Here is an 18,804-nt window from a genome sequence, read left to right as displayed (position 1 = left end):
TTGCATAGAAACCAATCACGCATATGGGCGACGTTGATCAATGTGTCCACTTTGTTACATATCATATCCGACTGGCACCTTGGATCTTTAACCTTACTTAAATTATGATATTACATTTTGTAACTGGTATCACAGGCATGCGATATTGATTCTGTTTTGTAATTATTCCTGTATCAAAATGAGAAATGTGAAATTAGACAGTATATATATTTACATAGAGTCCCCTCATTCTGTATACAAATAGTCCAGACAAACGAGATGTACCCGGGGTACTCTAACCGCTAATGTACATTGACGTTAAATCTTAATCTAACACCTCGCCTCTAGCATTGTTCGCGTTCATAGAGTCATAAAAATCGCAGATCTCAACATTCATAAACATTTCAATGGACGATAAACAGTCATTTGTGTTAAAACCTTTACAAATGTATCTATCTTACCGCAATGAAAAGAGCGGGATTCTACGTCGCCTTGTAACTATTGAATGTGTGAAATATTTAGGTAGTATCAGTTAGGTGTCCAGTGTTTATCCCCAGTCCTATACTCCCCATAGATACAAGCTGATCTGATCGTCCGTTAACGATAACCATTCGTTAATAGACACTGTTTTTGTCCGGATCCGGTTTTTGTTCCGTACCACATTTATTTATGTGGTAAATCAGTTGGGCTGGGCACGTGTTCCTCGAAGTCACAAAACAGGGCGAACAATATAAAGTTACTTTATTATTTGTACTTAGAATCAAACGTCTGTTCGGATCTGAAAACCGTTGATATCTGACTACGTTTTCTGCTGTTGAATCTAACAGGCAAATTAACTTTTATCAATATTTTCGGCGCTCGTTAATTGTGCGTGAATTTCTTATCAAAGTTTACTTTCCTAAAAGATCTTTTCAACTTCAAAATCGGTTTTGTTAATAGTTTTCTTGGAATGATTACAAGAAGAAACCGAAGTTTTTTTGTGAAATAATTTCATCAACTTGAGTGTAATATTTGCTTCTTATTGGATGCTAATATAGTGTGCTAACGGTGAATTTGTCACAAAATTCTGGTGGAAATACAAAACTGAATATGAGTAAAGTTTTGAAAAAGTCGGACCGTAAAAAGTCAATGACTCGCGGCGATAGTGCGAAATCTATCCGGAAACCAAGTCTTAACACGGATAGAAAACAAAGCATGAAGACTTCAGAGAGAAAATCAAGTGCGGGTCCCGAACGGAAACAGAGTTTAATGACAGGAGACAGGAAGTTAAGTATCAATTCTGAGGAGAGGAATTCGTCGATGGATGTCGGAACGCAACGGAAAGCGTCGACGTTTGCCGAAAGACGGTCGTCACTCGTCGGCGACGCCCGAAGAGGATCGATTCTAGAGCCAATGGTTGGGCGGTCGGCGTTGATAACAACGTCGGCACAAGGCCAGCGTCCCGTCAATGTAAAATTAGAAAATACTTACAAAAACGAACCTGACCAATTGATCAGAAACGACGACATTAAAACGTGTATAAAGGAAGTGTTCGAAAAGGAGCTACGGGATAAAATTTATAACCAGGAGGAATGTTGCATTCTCTCAAAAAGACTGGCGGAAATGATCAAACAGAACGTGAAATCTTTAGTACAGCGGTATAAGATAATCACTGTGGTAGCTCTTGGCCAGCGCGAGGAGTACTCCCCTTCCATCGCCTTTACCAGTCGCTGTGTGTGGAACGCCAACTTCGACACGTTCGCGGAATACACGTACAAGAACGCGTCATTCTATGCCGTGGGACTTGTGTATGTGTTGTATGCAGAGTAATCAATCGGAAAACCAGGCCAGATCTTGTTCCGATTGACCGAGTGATGCTGGCGCCAATTCATTCAAAGGATGCTGATTGGATGTCATGAGGTGGGTTGGTGTCTTCAAGACATGACCTTCAACACACGTCTAATCGTCACGTGGTATATCGTAATTTGAGCATTACTAAAATTGGAATGTGTATTTCTGAACTTAACTTGAGCCTTACTGGTTCTCAACATGTGATCCCGGTTGCCAGAGAGAATGTCGAGTTTTATACATTGATCAAAATTTACTTGTATAAATGTAACATTATATTACAAATATATAGTTATATATCACGTACAAACGATACTAATTATTACTAATAATCATTTATAAATAAATCTAATCTAAATTCAAGTTGCCAGGATGTTCAGCACATTGAAATACCTAAACGATAAGCACCACTCTAATTTTATCTAAAGCTTTTCTCAATCGTATTGTGGAATTCTAAAATAAGTTTCAATAAGTAATACAATACCCATGTATATAAGTGTAAGTACGATAGTATGTCGCCATTTGCTTAATACCTCTGGTATATCGTTGTACAGTTGTCAATTACAGATCGTCGTTTGGATTTCTCCAGGAACTCTGTAATTCATTAATCACCAAGCCAAGATGCGTCCTTAAATTACCATGTATGTCAATAGAACTATAACACAAACAAAAAGGGAAACATTCATTCTCTCGCTTTTGTTATTTCATGCTCTAACCTCTGTAGGTGTCATCTTGACCTTCGTTTCGACTTTCAGCCATAGGAGAACTTCAAATGTCTTACAAGTGTACCAGTTGTCGAAGTATTTGAATTTCTGTTAAATGCACGCCGTCTGGGAGTTCGTCCGAGATTCCACGTAGACAGCAAACTATAATTAATATAGAACGTGGACACAATCTGTCAGTTTGTAATCTTCTTATCAAACAATATTTTAAAGTTCATCACAAGGAAAAGTCATTTATATTATAATTACATAATATTGACACATGCTGGGAGATATTTTGATGGTCGATATTTGACATTGCCTTAAATCTTGATCTATCGAATTTTTTACTGGAAAAAATTGATAAGATGGACATTTCGCCATCTCCACTATTTCAACGAACAAGGAAGGAAGGCATTTTATCAATTTAACGTAGCAATACAAATATATGAAAAGGTTATCGTGTAAATTATAGGATAAGACTAGATACACATGAACTGCAACTATTTATCTCTGTGGCAAAATGCTGTATTACTGCATACATGTACATGTACATGTATATAACATATCGGTGATTTTTTAAAATGATATTCCTTTACTTTTACGACATTCCTTTCTTTCTAACCAAGAGAATAGACTTGAGTAGACAGTGGCGGCTTAAATCTATAACACAATGAAGTACAATTTTAACTTAAGATTTATGATATATATATATATAGGTATCATTTTCACGTTTAAATTCTCTGTAGGACTGTGGTCCAATTACATAACACTATCGCCGGTTTCCATGGCTGGGAGATCGCCGACAATGGTACCGATACATTGAAGATATTCTAAAACAGTAACGAATAGTTTTTGCACTCGACTGGAGGTCAGTGTTTTTTCATTCGTGTCATATGATACAGTTTAAAATGCATTATCGTAATTAAATGTAACAAAGTATAGCGTCATCAATCATAATTATTGTCATGTTAGTTAGATAACCTCTGCGATGTGTAAATTGCCGGGGGAATCCGAAGGTAATCTTAGGTTAGTATTTATCATCGTTGATCTCGTTCGCTAACACACCTTTAAGTTTCAATTACATATAAGAGGTTGATTCATTATGTGTATATATATTATTGCACTGTCATTATCTATTCCACAATTACTGATCGTCGTCGACGTCAGCGTCGTCAACAACAAATCGCCATCATCACCATCACCATTGTCATCATCATCATCATCATCATCATCATTATTTTTGTTATGATGCCCAACCGAATAAAAGTGAGTTATTATATTACAAAACGCGCCAGAATGAGCTGACAACAGCTAACTTCATATCGAAGAAGAGTTATCGGGTGTCATCATCATCATCATCATCATCATCATCATCACCATCATTATCATCATCATTTCCTCCTCGTCTCTGTCTATAAATTTTGTTGTCGTCGTCATTTTCTTCTTATTCCTTCTCCTCCAACTTCTCATCGTTGTCGTCTTCTTCTTTCTCTCCCTTCTCAACAGCAGCAGCAACAGTTTCTTATCACCCGTCGCGAACGTCATCGCTATTTTCCTTTACATCGATATCGTCACTGTCCTTACAGCGATGACAGTGGTGGTACCTGATTGTCGATAAAGTATTATAAAATGATGATTCCATTTACGTTTTATTTTCCTGTATACTATTAAATAGGTGAGAAGTATATTATGTCATCATTTAACCCCATCAATGGCCTTTTAATTCCAACTGACAAAACCTGAATGGTTCGACTGCAGTACGACAAGTCAACGCACAAAACCGCTGATATTTAAACAGATCCCCAAGGTTGTACTGTTAATCATGGAGTCAATGGATACGAGATTAAACATCACAAAGCTCGTCCATGTTTTAAATATTTTAAAACACCGACGCATTCAAATATCCCGATTTTACCAAATAGACATTGTCGTGATATATATGTTAAAAGCCCATACAGACCTGTAATTTCATTCGTGAATAATTCAATGTTTATTTTCTTTTATCATCGTGATTAAAATGCATATTCAATATGAATTTTATAATACACGTTTGCACAGGATGTAAGCGGTAAAGAATACTTTATGAAATACAAAAATGTTCTCTTCAAGACTCTGTGCCTTTGATTTTATCTGAAAATGCCACTGCACTATATGTATGTCGATAACTCTCTTGAAGTATGGCTTCATCATTGTTATGAAAAAAATGTAGTTTCATGGGTTTCCTCCAATATTCTATCACAAATAGATATACAGAATGTTGATAAAATGTAGCATGTTACAATGTAAGAGTTTGGCCGTAGTCATCCACATGCACTAAATGATAACCATGACTAATGACTATCCGACAATAGTAGGGGAGGGTGTACGTAGTTTATAAAGTTTATATCCCAGATCTCTATACTGACATGACTGGGGTTTTAACTGGGGTATTGACAGGAGATATCTCTGTCGAGTTTATAGCCAGAATATACCCAGTATTAGGATATACATACCCCGATGTGATTTTTATACATCGGAATTGTTTATGATTGGCTTTATGAGCTAATGCACAATAGATCAATTAGGTGGGCTGGTTACTCGGGGATACCCAGGCTAGCGAGACGCTCAAGTCTCAATACAATGGTAATCACAAGATCTGATTTAATTATATACAGACCCATCTAAGGCTAGGTCGGAATGTTTAAATACACAGAAACAAAGACCGTCTCTAGGAGCCATTATAGCGAAGGCAGGACAAATACGTGGAAATTGTTTCAGTTTTAATTTTGTATTGAAGTGACGTTCTGTCAGGGATAGTGAGGAACCCAGTGATAACTACTATTGACAGTGTTCAAACCTGGGCCGCTATTCTTGTGGTATGATTAGCATAAACGAAGCGTATTAATTTTCAATCGTGTGCCGGTGAAAATTGGATTTTAATAGCAAGTGCCAGGTATAAGTATTACACTAATCATAGACGGACAAAGGGACCTTATTTAGTCTATAGAAAGTAAGTCCCTATAAAAACGACAATGAGTACCAGCACCAGTAGTAAGAAGGCGGACAGGAAGGGTGACGGAGCGGGTCGGAAGCTGAGCACACTTCCTCCATCAGATGCTGTCACGCGGAAGTCCTCTTTAGAACCCCCAGCACCAGAGAGTTTGGCTGTTCGGAGACCTTCTGTAGACAATAGAAAAATGTCTATTGTAGATTCCATTCCGGGACGTTCGACGTTAATAATTACGTCAGCACACACCCAGCGCCCGAACGTCAAGTATGAAAACACTTACAAAACGGAACCGGACAAGAAGGCACGGAGTGACCACCTACGTGACTGCATCAAAGACCTGTTCGAGAAGGAGCTGAACGAGAAGACTTATAACAAGGACGAGTGTAGCAATATGTCAAAAAGTTTGGCGGACAGGTTAAAACAACGAGTGAAAGCGTTAGGCTTTGGTCGGTATAAAATCATCACCGTCGTGTGTATCGGTCAGCGTGAAGACTTCAACCCTTCTATAGCATTTACAAGTAGGTGTATGTGGAGTGCGCAATTTGACACTTTCTCGCAGCACGTGTACAAGAACACCTCGTTGTATGCTCTTGGTCTTGTTTATGCTTTATACGCAGAATGATGGATAGTCAGTTTAGATGCCATGTTTAACTTCTTTGAAAGTGTGATATATAAAATCCAAGTGCCAAGGTAATTATGCCTATTTGTATCATATTGAATGACTTCCGTTTCCGTCTTGACTTGGACTGGAAGTGCACGACGCCGGATTACGCATCAGTCGTTTATCGGACATCCTTTAACGCTACTGAACAGAGAATAACATGTAAAATGTGCTTTAATATTCCATGGATGGAAAATCTTGTAATTATCTACAAACCGTATATTGTATTAATATTTATTAATGCATAATATGGCGCTGAATGCCATCAGGCTGAAGCAAAAGCCGAAATAGGTTTTCAGAAAAGGTAAATTATGTTATTGCTAATTCAAAGTTTGTGTTAATTTGACATTATTAGAGGTATTTAAAAGCCCAGCCTATTCATAAACATCTCGAGTGAAATCAACGTTAATCATACCATTTCATGTTTTTACCTTTACTGATTATTCTTTTGATATTGATTTATATAACGATATAAAACTAAGATAATTGACACCAAGTGCATTGTGTTTATTTGCGTTAAGGAATTTATCCTTGGTTTTCCAACAGCACGTACACGAACAACTTGTGTTTCCTTAATAGACAAGTGCGGGTCTAAGTCCCAGTTAACAGTGACCACGACACCGGACTTTGACATTTTGGCATATATGCATTGCATCAAACAGCGCATCCTCGATACTACAGGGTTTACTGTCACTGTCATTATACACATCTGGAAAATTTTGTAGCAAAACTGAAGACAATCAAGGAGAAAGAAATCTGACCAATCACTGGCTTGCAGGGACTTCCTTTGACGATTACAGAGACAGCGACGCCCAATTTCAAAGCCATATAGTCAACTACAGTAAGAATCAAGGGAACAAATTGTCTTCCCATATGTGTTTGGTCAAAGGGCCTTCAGTTTTGCTATCCAGGGGTGGATAGGTATAACGACAGTGAGAGTAACCCGGGGAATATTGAGGGTGCAGACAACGAGGACCAGGGTTGCTTTAGTCTCTGGTAGTAAACTTTAAGAGATACATTAGCCTGACTTAAATTCTTCTATATATACTATACTATAGTTTGCTCCAGCCAGGTGGTATATTTTCTATATCTATTATATGGTACACGTTGCGTGCTAACAATCACGTACATAAGTCACCAGCTGCATGTCAAAGTCAGAGCATTAATGTAAATCCTGTGGGAATCAATTAATTTATCAGTTAAAAAGTTTAAGGAATAGAAATTAATAGTTGACGTAATAGAATTGACAAGCATTATTCATAAGATTGGCAGTCGTTCATTCTATATACTGTTTCGGCGAATGGTTTTCCGGATGATTGATAACCTCAAAAACCTGCAGAAAGTACGTATATTTAACGAGAGAGTATGGTTTCGTGTACGCAAGTTCATTTATAGGTTCATACAGGTGGTGTCTAATGTGTTTTTAAAAAGGTTGTTTATTTTGATTCAACGATAACAACATCGAAACATTTGGAGTGAACACAGGTTGGATTTAGTGTGTAAACGTTTTAGAAGGGAGAGGTTGGCGAGGTAAAAAATCGTAAAAAGTAAACACCTCATGTTATATTAACAATCAGGGATGTTATAATTATTAGTAAATCTATATTGATTTTAAACCCAACAAAACATTTAAAATGCATACAGGACTAGCCCTCATATAATGACGATAATAATCATCTTGTTCCAATTTATAATATACGGCAGATATATTGCATGTTATTAATTGGGTTGCATGTATATCATTTAGTTTACCATATAACCAATCTGATTAAAATACATTTTTTACTATACACTATCATAATAAAGATCTGTATGTTAATGATATATCACTTGATACTGTCTTACACTTAAGTTTTATAAGACATCTTGGTAGCATCTCAATTACATGTAAGATGAAAACTCCAGATATATTGGGCGTCTAATATGTCGTTCAATGGTTATTGTTATGGTGATAGTTATTATACAGGAGTGTTGCCATAATATTAATGGAATATGTAGTGTGTGATCATAACACCGTAATATGATTTTCTTTTATAGAATATTTTGTGGTACGCATCCTTAGAAGCATACATTACATCTCAAAATGAATACATTGTATTATATAAGCATTGTGAAATACATTGTAACGAACGATTGCGTGTAACGTAAAAGAGATACTTTGTATATTATGCAGTTTAACATGAACAAGCTGGTAAAGAAAAGGTTCCGTTATAGACAGGTTTTTATAGAAGTGTCCTTACATCAATATACCTTGTATAACGTGTGTGCGCACTATAGAGGTTTCTTTATAACCAAATTCGCTTTATATAGCGGAATATAGGATACATTAATACGGATGCCTTATATAGAAACATGTTCGTTTTATAGAGAGATCATTTATACACAAGTGTCATTTATATAGAGGCTAATGTTGTTTGTTACTCAATATGCGACGTTAAATGAAAAATTCTTATTAACAAAGTTTCCTTTACATAGAAGATTCATTTGTATACAAGTGTTCCTGATATACGCATTCAGGTGTTCTGATATAGAGGTGTTCATTGTGTATAAACAACCTTAAGATAGGTGTCCTTGTAAGTGTTCTTGATATAGAGGTGTGTTTTGTGTACAAGTGTCCTTTGTATAGAGGTGTCCATTGTAGACAAGTATCCTCTATATAGAGATGTCCTTTGTAAACAAATGTTCTTGATATAGATGTGTCCTTTAGAGACAAATGTCCTCTCTATGGATTTGTTTGTTTGAGTTTTACGGCCCATCGACAACTAAGGTCATTTAGGGCCAAGTCCTCTCCTTGGAGGTGTCCTTTGTATTCGAGTATTCTTTATATAGAGAAATCCTTTGTATAAAGTATTTTCATATAGAGGTGTCCTTTGTAAACAGATGTTCCTTATATGGAGGTGTCGTTTGTAGACAAGTGTCCTTTATATAGAGGTGTCCTTTTTAGACAAATCTCCTCTATATGGAGGCGTCCTTTGTATACGAGTGTTCTGTATATAGAGGTGTCCTTTATAGACAAATGTCCTCTATATGGAGGTTCTTTGTATACAAGTTTCCTTTATATAAAGGTATCCTTTGTATACAAGAATCCTTTATATAGAGGTGTCGTTTATATGTCGTTTATAAACAAGTGTCTTTTATATAGAGATGTTCTTTATATACAAGTATCCTTATACATAAGTATCTTTTGTGCACAAGTGTCCTTAATATAGGGGTGTCCTTTGTATAAAGTCTCCTTTATATAGAGGTATCCTTTGTATACAAGAATCCTTTATATAGAGGTGTCGTTTATAAACAAGTGTCTTTTATATAGAGATGTTCTTTATATACAAGTATCCTTTATACATAAATATCTTTTTGTACAGATGTCCTTAATATAGAGGTGTCCTTTGTATACAAGTGGCCTTTATATAGAGGTGTCCTTTGAATACAATATCATCTGTATTACTACACTGTGCCAGTTATTTGAATTTTATCATCTGTATTAATACACTGTGCCAGTTATTTGAATTTTGAATTATGAAAGCATTATGCAGATAAATTCTTTATAAAGTGTAAAGGAATCCTATGTATATGGTCGATTTGGCGCAGGCACTTGTACCACATACTGTATTTGTATACATTCAGTATAGATCTACATTGTATGTTGACGTACATGGATATTTTGAGAATAGTGTGACCGCATATGCCAATGTATTGTTTAAAAGTTACAAAGATTTGGATCAGGGCGACCCAAGTATTAAAACCTTAACTTTTTTCACGCTTAAATTGTTTTAAATATCCCACAATGACATCATGGCATACCGTCTACCCTAGGCAGAACATAGCGGTTTAACTTGTCCAAGATATTGGTTTAACTACAGTAAGTTTCTAATTATTCCTAAATTACCTTTAAGTCTAAATTATAAGACATTGTGCCAGAAGTTTGTTTAGCCAGAATAGCCCTTATTATATACTTATAAAAGCAACTAAACACTTAAGTCAACGTTAGACTGATAAATCTGCATTACCAAGCCTGATCAGGGCAACTCCTGCATTCTCACATCAATATTGCTGACTTTGGGAAAGAACTCAGTGTCGCGGTTTCTTGAGATTGACCTCAGATTATATTAAAGAGAGAAAATTATAATAATTTTTAAAAGACGACGGATATGATATCTGTGGTACTGTAATTTACCTACAATGTATATATGCCGCAATCTAACAATTCTACCCCATTTGGGCAGACCATAAGGTTCTTATGTAGGGGTCAAGTTACGTACACAATCAGCCGTGACCGCCATGTCGGTCTGTGATTTAAGGATTTGGAGAATTGTTTTAGGACTGAGATTATATACAGGTATTCCGGTGCTTTGTTAACATACCATTGTTGTGTGAGAAATAGATCGGAAGCAAAATAACAAATGGTCTATCAATACTGTAAATACACATAGTAGCTGTTTATAATCCTAACACATTCTTATTCGCCGGTGGTGGATTTCATTTTATCTACGTGGATAAAAAACAATTCTTATTGACAAACGTTTGTCGACGACTAAAAGCAATATAGGTGTAACAAATACAATATTTAGTCGCAAAAGGGATGTACCGTTATCGGCAGTGATCTGTTATAACAATAGGATAAAACAGAAAATCTCTCAACGCAGTGGCCGGTAAAGTAAGGTTTTACGGTAAATTGTATTGATGGAGTTAGAAATATTTTCTAGAAAGAGATACATATTTTAATAAGTAATACTTTATTTTGTTATAAGACAGAATTCATATCTTATACACCAAGGAAAAATACAAAAATGAAATTTGTTTGCAGAGAACGAAAATTCAACGTAAAACGTTGGAGCGCATCTTTAATTTCCCATAAAGATCATAAATAAGGTCTGATATTTCGATAGCGTCAAAATTATTACGATTACGAAAAAAAAAAAAAAAATGGGCAACAAAAAGCCATCATGACAAAAACCATCATGACAATGGGATTAAAGAAATCATCATTATATAACCTTCAGTAAGGATTTCCAGATGACATTAAACATCGGAAAGATCCCGGGAGAAAGGGAAGCATCAGAAACCAAAACATCAGAGATCTTCAGTCAGATATATAAGATAAACTTTCAGACTACATTAATATAAAGAAAACAGCCTTAACTTCAGGATTGTACTTCAAAAACAACATAATATGTTCAGTTATAAGACCACGAGAAATAACCGGTTATACAAAAACACCAGAACATTTTCAGTTATGTAAACTTTAGAACATCAACATCAGAAACCTTTCAATGACATCAACATCAGAGACCTTCCAATGACATCAACATCAGAGACCAGAGACCTTCCAATTACATCACCATCAGGAACTTTCGAATGACATCAACATCAGAAACCTTCCAATGCCATCAACATCAGAAACCTTCCAATGCCATCAACATCAGAAACCTTCCAATGCCATCAACATCAGAAACCTTCCAATGACATCAACATCAGAAACCTTCCAATGCCATCAACATCAGAAAACCATCCAATACCATCAACATCAGAGACCTTTCAATGACATCAACATCAGAAACCTTTCAATGTCATCAACATCAGAAACCTTCTAATGCCATCAACATCAGAAACCTTCAAATACCATCAACATCAGAAAACCATCCAATGCCATCAACATCAGAAACCTTTCAATGACATCAACATCAGAAACCTTCCAATGCCATCAACATCAGAAACCTTCCAATGCCATCAACATCAGAAAACCATCCAATGCCATCAACATCAGAGACCTTTCAATGACATCAACATCAGAAACCTTTCAATGCCATCAACATCAGAAACCTTCCAATGCCATCAACATCAGAAACCTTCCAATGACATCAACATCAGAAACCTTCCAATGACATCAACATCAGAAACCTTTCAATGCATCAACTAGAAACCTTCCAATGCATCAACATCAGAACCTCCAATGCAACAAAAAACCTTCAATGCATCAACATCAGAACCTTCCAATGACATCAACACAGAAACCTTCAATGACATCAACATCAGAAACCTTCCAATGCCATCAACATCAGAAACCTTCCAATGCCATCAACATCAGAGACCTTTCAATGACATCAACATCAGAAACCTTCCAATGCCATCAACATCAGAAACCTTCCAATGCCATCAACATCAGAAACCTTCCAATGCCATCAACATCAGAAAACCATCCAATGCCATCAACATCAGAAACCTTCAAATACCATCAACATCAGAAAACCATCCAATGCCATCAACATCAGAGACCTTCCAATCATCAACATCAGAAACCTTCAATGCATCAACATCAGAAACCTTCAATGCCATCAACACAGAAACCTTCCAATGCCATCAACACGAAAAACCTTTACCTCAACATCAAAAACCTCCAATGCCATCAACATCAGAGACCTTCCAATGCCATCAACATCAGAAACCTTCAATACCATCAACATCAGAAAACCTCCAATGCCATCAACATCAGAAACCTTTCAATGACATCAACATCAGAAACCTTTCAATGCCATCAACATCAGAAACCTTCAATGCATCAACATCAGAACCTTCAATGACATCAACATCAGAAACCTTCAATGCCATCAACATCAGAAACCATCAATACATCAACATCAGAACCTTCAATGACATCAACATCAGAAACCTTCCAATGCCATCAACATCAGAAACCTTCCAATACCATCAACATCAGAAACCTTCAAATGCCATCAACATCAGAAACCTTCCAATGCCATCAACATCAGAAACCTTCCAATGCCATCAACATCAGAAACCTTCAAATGCCATCAACATCAGAACCTTCAATGCATCAACATAGAACCTCAATGCCATCAACATCAGAGACCTTTCAATGACATCAACATCAGAAACCTTTCAATGACATCAACATCAGAAACCTTCCAATGCCATCAACATCAGAAACCTTCCAATGACCATCAACATCAGAAACCTTCAAATGCCATCAACATCAGAAACCTTCAATGCCATCAACATCAGAAACCTTCAATGCATCAACATCAGAAACCTTCAATGCCATCAACATCAGAAACCTTCCAATGCCATCAACATCAGAAACCTTCCAATGCATCAACATCAGAAACCTTCCAATGCCCATCAACATCAGAAACCTTCCAATGCCATCAACATCAGAAACCTTCAAATGCCATCAACATCAGAAACCTTCCAATGCCATCAACATCAGAAAACCATCCAATGCCATCAACATCAGAGACCTTCCAATGACATCAACATCAGAAACCTTCCAATGCCATCAACATCAGAAACCTTCGAATGCCATCAACATCAGAAACCTTCCAATGCCATCAACATCAGAAACCTTCCAATGCCATCAACATCAGAAACTTTCGAGTGACATCAACATCAGAAACCTTCCAATGCCATCAACATCAGAAACATTCTAATGCCATTAACATCAGAAACCTTCAATGCCATCAACATCAGAAACCTTCCAATGCATCAACATCACTCAGAAACCTTCCAATGCCATCAACATCAGAAACCTTCCAATGCCATCAACATCAGAAACCTTCAAATGCCATCAACATCAGAAACCTTCCAATGCCATCAACATCAGAACCTTCAAATGCCATCAACATCAGAAACCTTCCAATGCCATCAACATCAGAAACCTTCCAATGCCATCAACATCAGAGACCTTCAATGACATCAACATCAGAAACCTTCAAATGCCATCAACATCAGAAACCTTCAAATGCCATCAACATCAGAAACTTTCGAACATCAACATCAGAAACCTTCCAATGCCATCAACATCAGAAACTTCCAATTCATCACCATCGAAACATTCTAATGCCATTAACATCAGAGACCTTTCAATGCCATCAACATCAGAAGCCTTCCAATGCCATCAACATCAGAAACCTTCCAATGCCATCAACATCAGAAACCTTCCAACGCCATCAACAGCAGAAACCTTGCAAATGCCATCAACATCAGAAACCTTCCAACGCCATCAACAGCAGAAATATTGGATGATGAAACAAGATACGTTTATTTACATTATATAAAACCTTAATACGCACTATGGATATGAAAGAGATTAGGTACAATGTATATACATGTACACGTATTTGCCATGCGACATGCTTAAGAAGCAAAGTCACGTGTCGTTTATTATGAAACGGTGTATGCTACATGTATCGGGAACCATTTAATTTTATAAAACTTCACAGTCCAAAAGCTTCTCAAGTTTATGGATTAAACTAGACTGAAGTTTGTATCTCACTTTGAACTGACGTGGAGTAGTTAGCCAATGTATCCGGGGTTTGTAACATAATCAGCCCGTCCCCTCAAGGTCACGAGGCGTGACGTTTGATGTATCGTCGTACTATAGGAGCATTACGGCACACGGCCTTCAGAAGAAACACAGTCTGATCATCGTGACAACTCGTTTTAAACATGTCATTATAGTTCTATTTACATAAAAGAAATATGATATAATAAAACATGATGGGGTGCACCTTGTCTTGTGAGTGACTGATTACTACAGTTTGAATGGTCCCCTAGGTTACCAATGATAAACTCCATATGAGGGGATAATTACCGACGAACTATATGTTAATAGGGCTCCGTAATGTAACATAAAACGGAACATAATTAAACTATTTATATCTTAATTCGGTGAGAAATTCAATTGACCAGGATGCTTCAATTCGTCATTTAGAGTGTGAATTATTGGTTAAGTGAGGACATATTATGGCAATAAATCAACGTCGGCATTAATAGACATTAATTAAATAGATAGTAGAGTGCAATGGAATTTTTGGAGCGATGGAGCCGCGATATATGTATACTACTTTCAGTAGAAAATATCGATCATTTTATTCAATCCATATTGTTTAAATAGTGTTGAATCACAGCATACCACTCCGAGGACAATAATCAGTAAGACGTATACCTGATTTACCTGATCTTCGGTCTATGTAGGCAACAATACCTCTTGACCTCCTCAATTTAGACTTGAGTCACTTGATTTTCACTTGTTGCGCATACACCGTCGAGTCACACTCATAGATGCCCACATACTCAATTGAAGTTAAAATTAACGGTCCATACTTCTGTATATCCTTCTGTCTATTGTTTATGTAAATATATACAACACTTACATTTCACTTATGGTTATGGATGCACTATACGATGTCCATTACATCCAAACCCTATCCTTTGGTGGCAGATGTGATCATGACCTCACATGTTATCATCAGTAGCAATCCGGACTAAATTTCAGCGGGTGATTTCTCCATTCCTTGTTTAGTTTCGATTTAAACGTATTTATTGTTTCTGCACTGACGAAATTTTCCGGGAGACTATTCCACACATTCACAACTCGAATCAAAAATCAGTTGGTTCTACATCTCAGCCTAGTCCTGGTTTTTCTAAGCTTTTTGCTATGACCCCTTGTTCTCTTGTCCTCATTTTGAATGAATAAACCTTCTGATGTTACACTAGTTACGTCAATTTTATTTCGTATCCTACATACCTGAATCATGTCATATCTTATTCTTCTATACTGTAGACTTGGAATAATTCCAAGTATTTTTAGTCTTTCCGTATATGTTGTGTCATGGAGACCTTTGACCTGTTTTGTTGCCCTTCTTTGTACATTTTCCAGTTCCAGAATATCCTTCCTTAATATTGGGCACCATGCTGTTACTCAATATTCAAGTAATGGCCTAATTAGCGACTTGTAAATTGGTATAAACATTTCCTTATCCATAATTGTGAATGTGCGTCGTATCAATCCAATCAATCTATTTGACTTTTTTGCGCAATTGGCAACGTGAATGCTGAATTTCAACTCCGTGTCAAATGTTATGCCTAAATCTTTCTCTGTGGTGTTATTTTTTATGGTTATCATATTTCCATCCTCGTTTCGCATTGAATATTCATGTGCTTGATTCCGAGACCCGAAGTGCAGAGTTTTACACTTAGAAACATTAAAATGTAGCTGCCATTTTTCTGACCATGTTCCAAGCTTATTTATATCCTCTTGAATCATACCTTTTTCTTCTATAGTGTTACTAATTCCATATTTTTTTGTATCATCCGCGAAGAGTTTGATGTTACTTCTAACCGACTTTGGTAAGCCATTGATGTACATTAGGAAGAGAATGGGACCTAATATACCACAGATCTCTGGTACCTTTTGATTCTTTTGTAATAAGGACACCATCTGACATTGTCATAAGGGAAGGCATCAATGAGACAGTCACAACATCAAACAAGGGGCCGATGAAACACTGCCAAGTAGTGTCATACAGGGAAAGTATCATGGAGACATCAACAAGCAGGGTCATACAGGGAAGGTATCAATTAGACGGTCAACACATCAAACATGGGGCCGATGAAACACTGCCAAGTAGTGTCATACAGGGAAAGTATCATGGAGACATCAACAAGCAGGATCATACAGGGAAGGTATCAATTAGACGGTCAAAACATCAAACAAGGGGCCAATGAAACACTGCCAAGTAGTGTCATACAGGATAAGTATCAAGGAGACATCAACAAGCAGGGTCATACAGGGAAGGTGTCAATGATACACTATCAAACAGGGTCCTGTATGGACGGTATCAATGATGCACTATCAAACAATGTCATACAGGGAAGGTGTCTACAGGAGAGGTGTCAATGATACACTATCAGTCGGTGTCATACAGGGAAGGTGTCCAAGAAACAATCAAACAGGGTCATATTGGGAAGGTATAAATGAGACACTATCAAGCAGGGTCATACAGGGACGGTGTCAATAATACACCATCAAACAGGGTCATAAATGAGACACCATCAAACAGGGTCATACAGGGAAGGTGTCAATGATACACCATCAAGTAGAAATCAAACTATGACAGATATCACTACATCAAACCATATCACATGAAGGTAAAGGAGCAATAGTTAGTAATACACCATGCTCAAGGTATCATTCAAGAACTAATGTCAAGTTATCAACCTTAGAGCATGGCATTATCCCCGGCACCTCACACAGTTGGTATAAAAACCCAAATACATTGTACATCAAACCAAGGTCAAAGCAACAATTATTTTAAGTATAACTTTAAATGCATGCAAGTATTGTTAAACTGGAAAGAAAAAAAACCCTGAAATTTGGTATTTTTGAGTGATTTTACATGGCAACAGAAAAAAATTCCAAAAAAGGGCCGCAACAGCAAAAGGCACAACTAGGGCACTTGTCTGATATTTACAGAAAAATTCATAGCGCTGCATTGAATGGTTTTGGAGTTATGGCCCGGAAACAAAAAGAAGCAGTAATTTGGTAATTTTGACTAAGTTACCATGGTAACGGAAACAAGAGATCCTCAAGGGATCTTGGCACCCACCAAAGAATGATCTATGTCTGACAATGGAAAGAGGGATCTTTAACCTGCTTTTCAAACTTTTTCAAACATACATATAAAATTTGAGACAGATCGCTTCAGTCCTTTCTGAGAAACAGCGGTAACAAACTTCAACGATGAAACTAAGATGGCGGCCGGTTGGCCACCTGGTTGACCAATCAGTCCAAAAAGGTGCTATGCACAACTAGGGCCCAAGGGGAACTTACATATGGAATTTCAGAGAGATCCCTTCAGTTATTTCCGAGAAATAGCAGTAACTATCAAAATTCAAGATGGTGGCCGGTCGGCCATCTTGTTGACCGATCATGCAGTTACAAAATGCAATATACACAACTAGGACCCTTGGAGAACCTACATATGAAATTTGAGAGAGATCCCTTTATCTTTCTGAGAAATAGCTTTAAGAAACTGCACCTATCAAAATCCAAGATGGCTGCCAGGCGGCCACCTTGTTGACCAATCAGTCCCTACACAGAACCCTAGGGGAACCTACATGTCAAATTTGAGAAACCCTTCAGTACTTTCTGAGAAATAGCAGTAGCTAACTTTAACTATCAAAATCCAAAATTGCGGCCGGTCAGTCATCTTTGTTGACCAATCAGTCCCAAAATGCAATATGCACAACTAAGGTCCTGGGGGAATCTACATATGAAATTTGAGAAAGATCCTTTCAGTACTTTCTGAGAAATAGCAGTATTAGAAAAGCTTTAAATATCAAAATCCAAGATGGCGGCCGGTCGGTCATCTTGTTGGCCGATCAGTCTCAAAATGCAATATGCACAACTAACCTACATATGAAATTTGAGAAAGATCCCTTTAATACTTTCTGAGAAAAAGCGGTAACAAACTTTAACTATCTAAATCCTGGTGGCCATCTTGTTAACCGATCGGTCCCAAAATGCAATTTGCACAACTAGGGCCCTAGAGGATCTTACATATCAAATTTGAAAAAGATCCCTTTAATACTTTCTGAGAAATAGCGGTAACAAGAATTGTTAACGGATGGACCATGGTCCAGAAACGATAGACAATTTGAATATCCCACCATCTGATGATGGTTGGCTAAAAATTCCAAAAATGGAAGGTCAGCAATAGCAAAAAGCACAACAAGGGCACTTGTCTGATGTATACAGAAAGTGTCAAGGAGTTGCGTTGAACGTTTTTTGAGTTATAGCCCGGAAAAGAATCTCAGACGGACAAAGCCCAATTAATATCCCCCGA

The 18,804-nt window shown here is 37.1% G+C and overlaps 3 protein-coding genes across 3 annotated transcripts; all 3 read left to right on the top strand.

The window, feature by feature from the left end:
• Positions 1-436: 436 nt before the first annotated feature.
• On the top strand, positions 437-4,618 carry LOC138325773 (dynein light chain Tctex-type 5-like). The gene has a single exon (XM_069271659.1). It carries the CDS (start codon positions 1,069-1,071, stop codon positions 1,786-1,788), a length of 720 nt encoding a protein of 239 aa, XP_069127760.1. The 5' UTR covers positions 437-1,068; the 3' UTR covers positions 1,789-4,618.
• A 142-nt stretch (positions 4,619-4,760) lies between these two features.
• LOC138325774 (dynein light chain Tctex-type 5-like) lies at positions 4,761-6,652 on the top strand. The gene has a single exon (XM_069271660.1). It carries the CDS (start codon positions 5,522-5,524, stop codon positions 6,119-6,121), a length of 600 nt encoding a protein of 199 aa, XP_069127761.1. The 5' UTR covers positions 4,761-5,521; the 3' UTR covers positions 6,122-6,652.
• A 5,458-nt stretch (positions 6,653-12,110) lies between these two features.
• On the top strand, positions 12,111-13,605 carry LOC138326498 (uncharacterized). Its single transcript, XM_069272597.1, has 2 exons — positions 12,111-12,835; positions 13,230-13,605. Exons 1-2 carry the CDS (start codon positions 12,111-12,113, stop codon positions 13,603-13,605), a joined length of 1,101 nt encoding a protein of 366 aa, XP_069128698.1.
• The last annotated feature ends 5,199 nt before the right edge of the window (positions 13,606-18,804 follow it).

The sequence above is a fragment of the Argopecten irradians genome, chromosome 6, assembly GCF_041381155.1.
Source record: "Argopecten irradians isolate NY chromosome 6, Ai_NY, whole genome shotgun sequence".
Lineage (NCBI taxonomy): Eukaryota > Metazoa > Mollusca > Bivalvia > Pectinida > Pectinidae > Argopecten > Argopecten irradians.
Note: the sequence above shows the minus strand (reverse complement) of the source record. Positions and strands in the feature narration are given on the sequence as shown.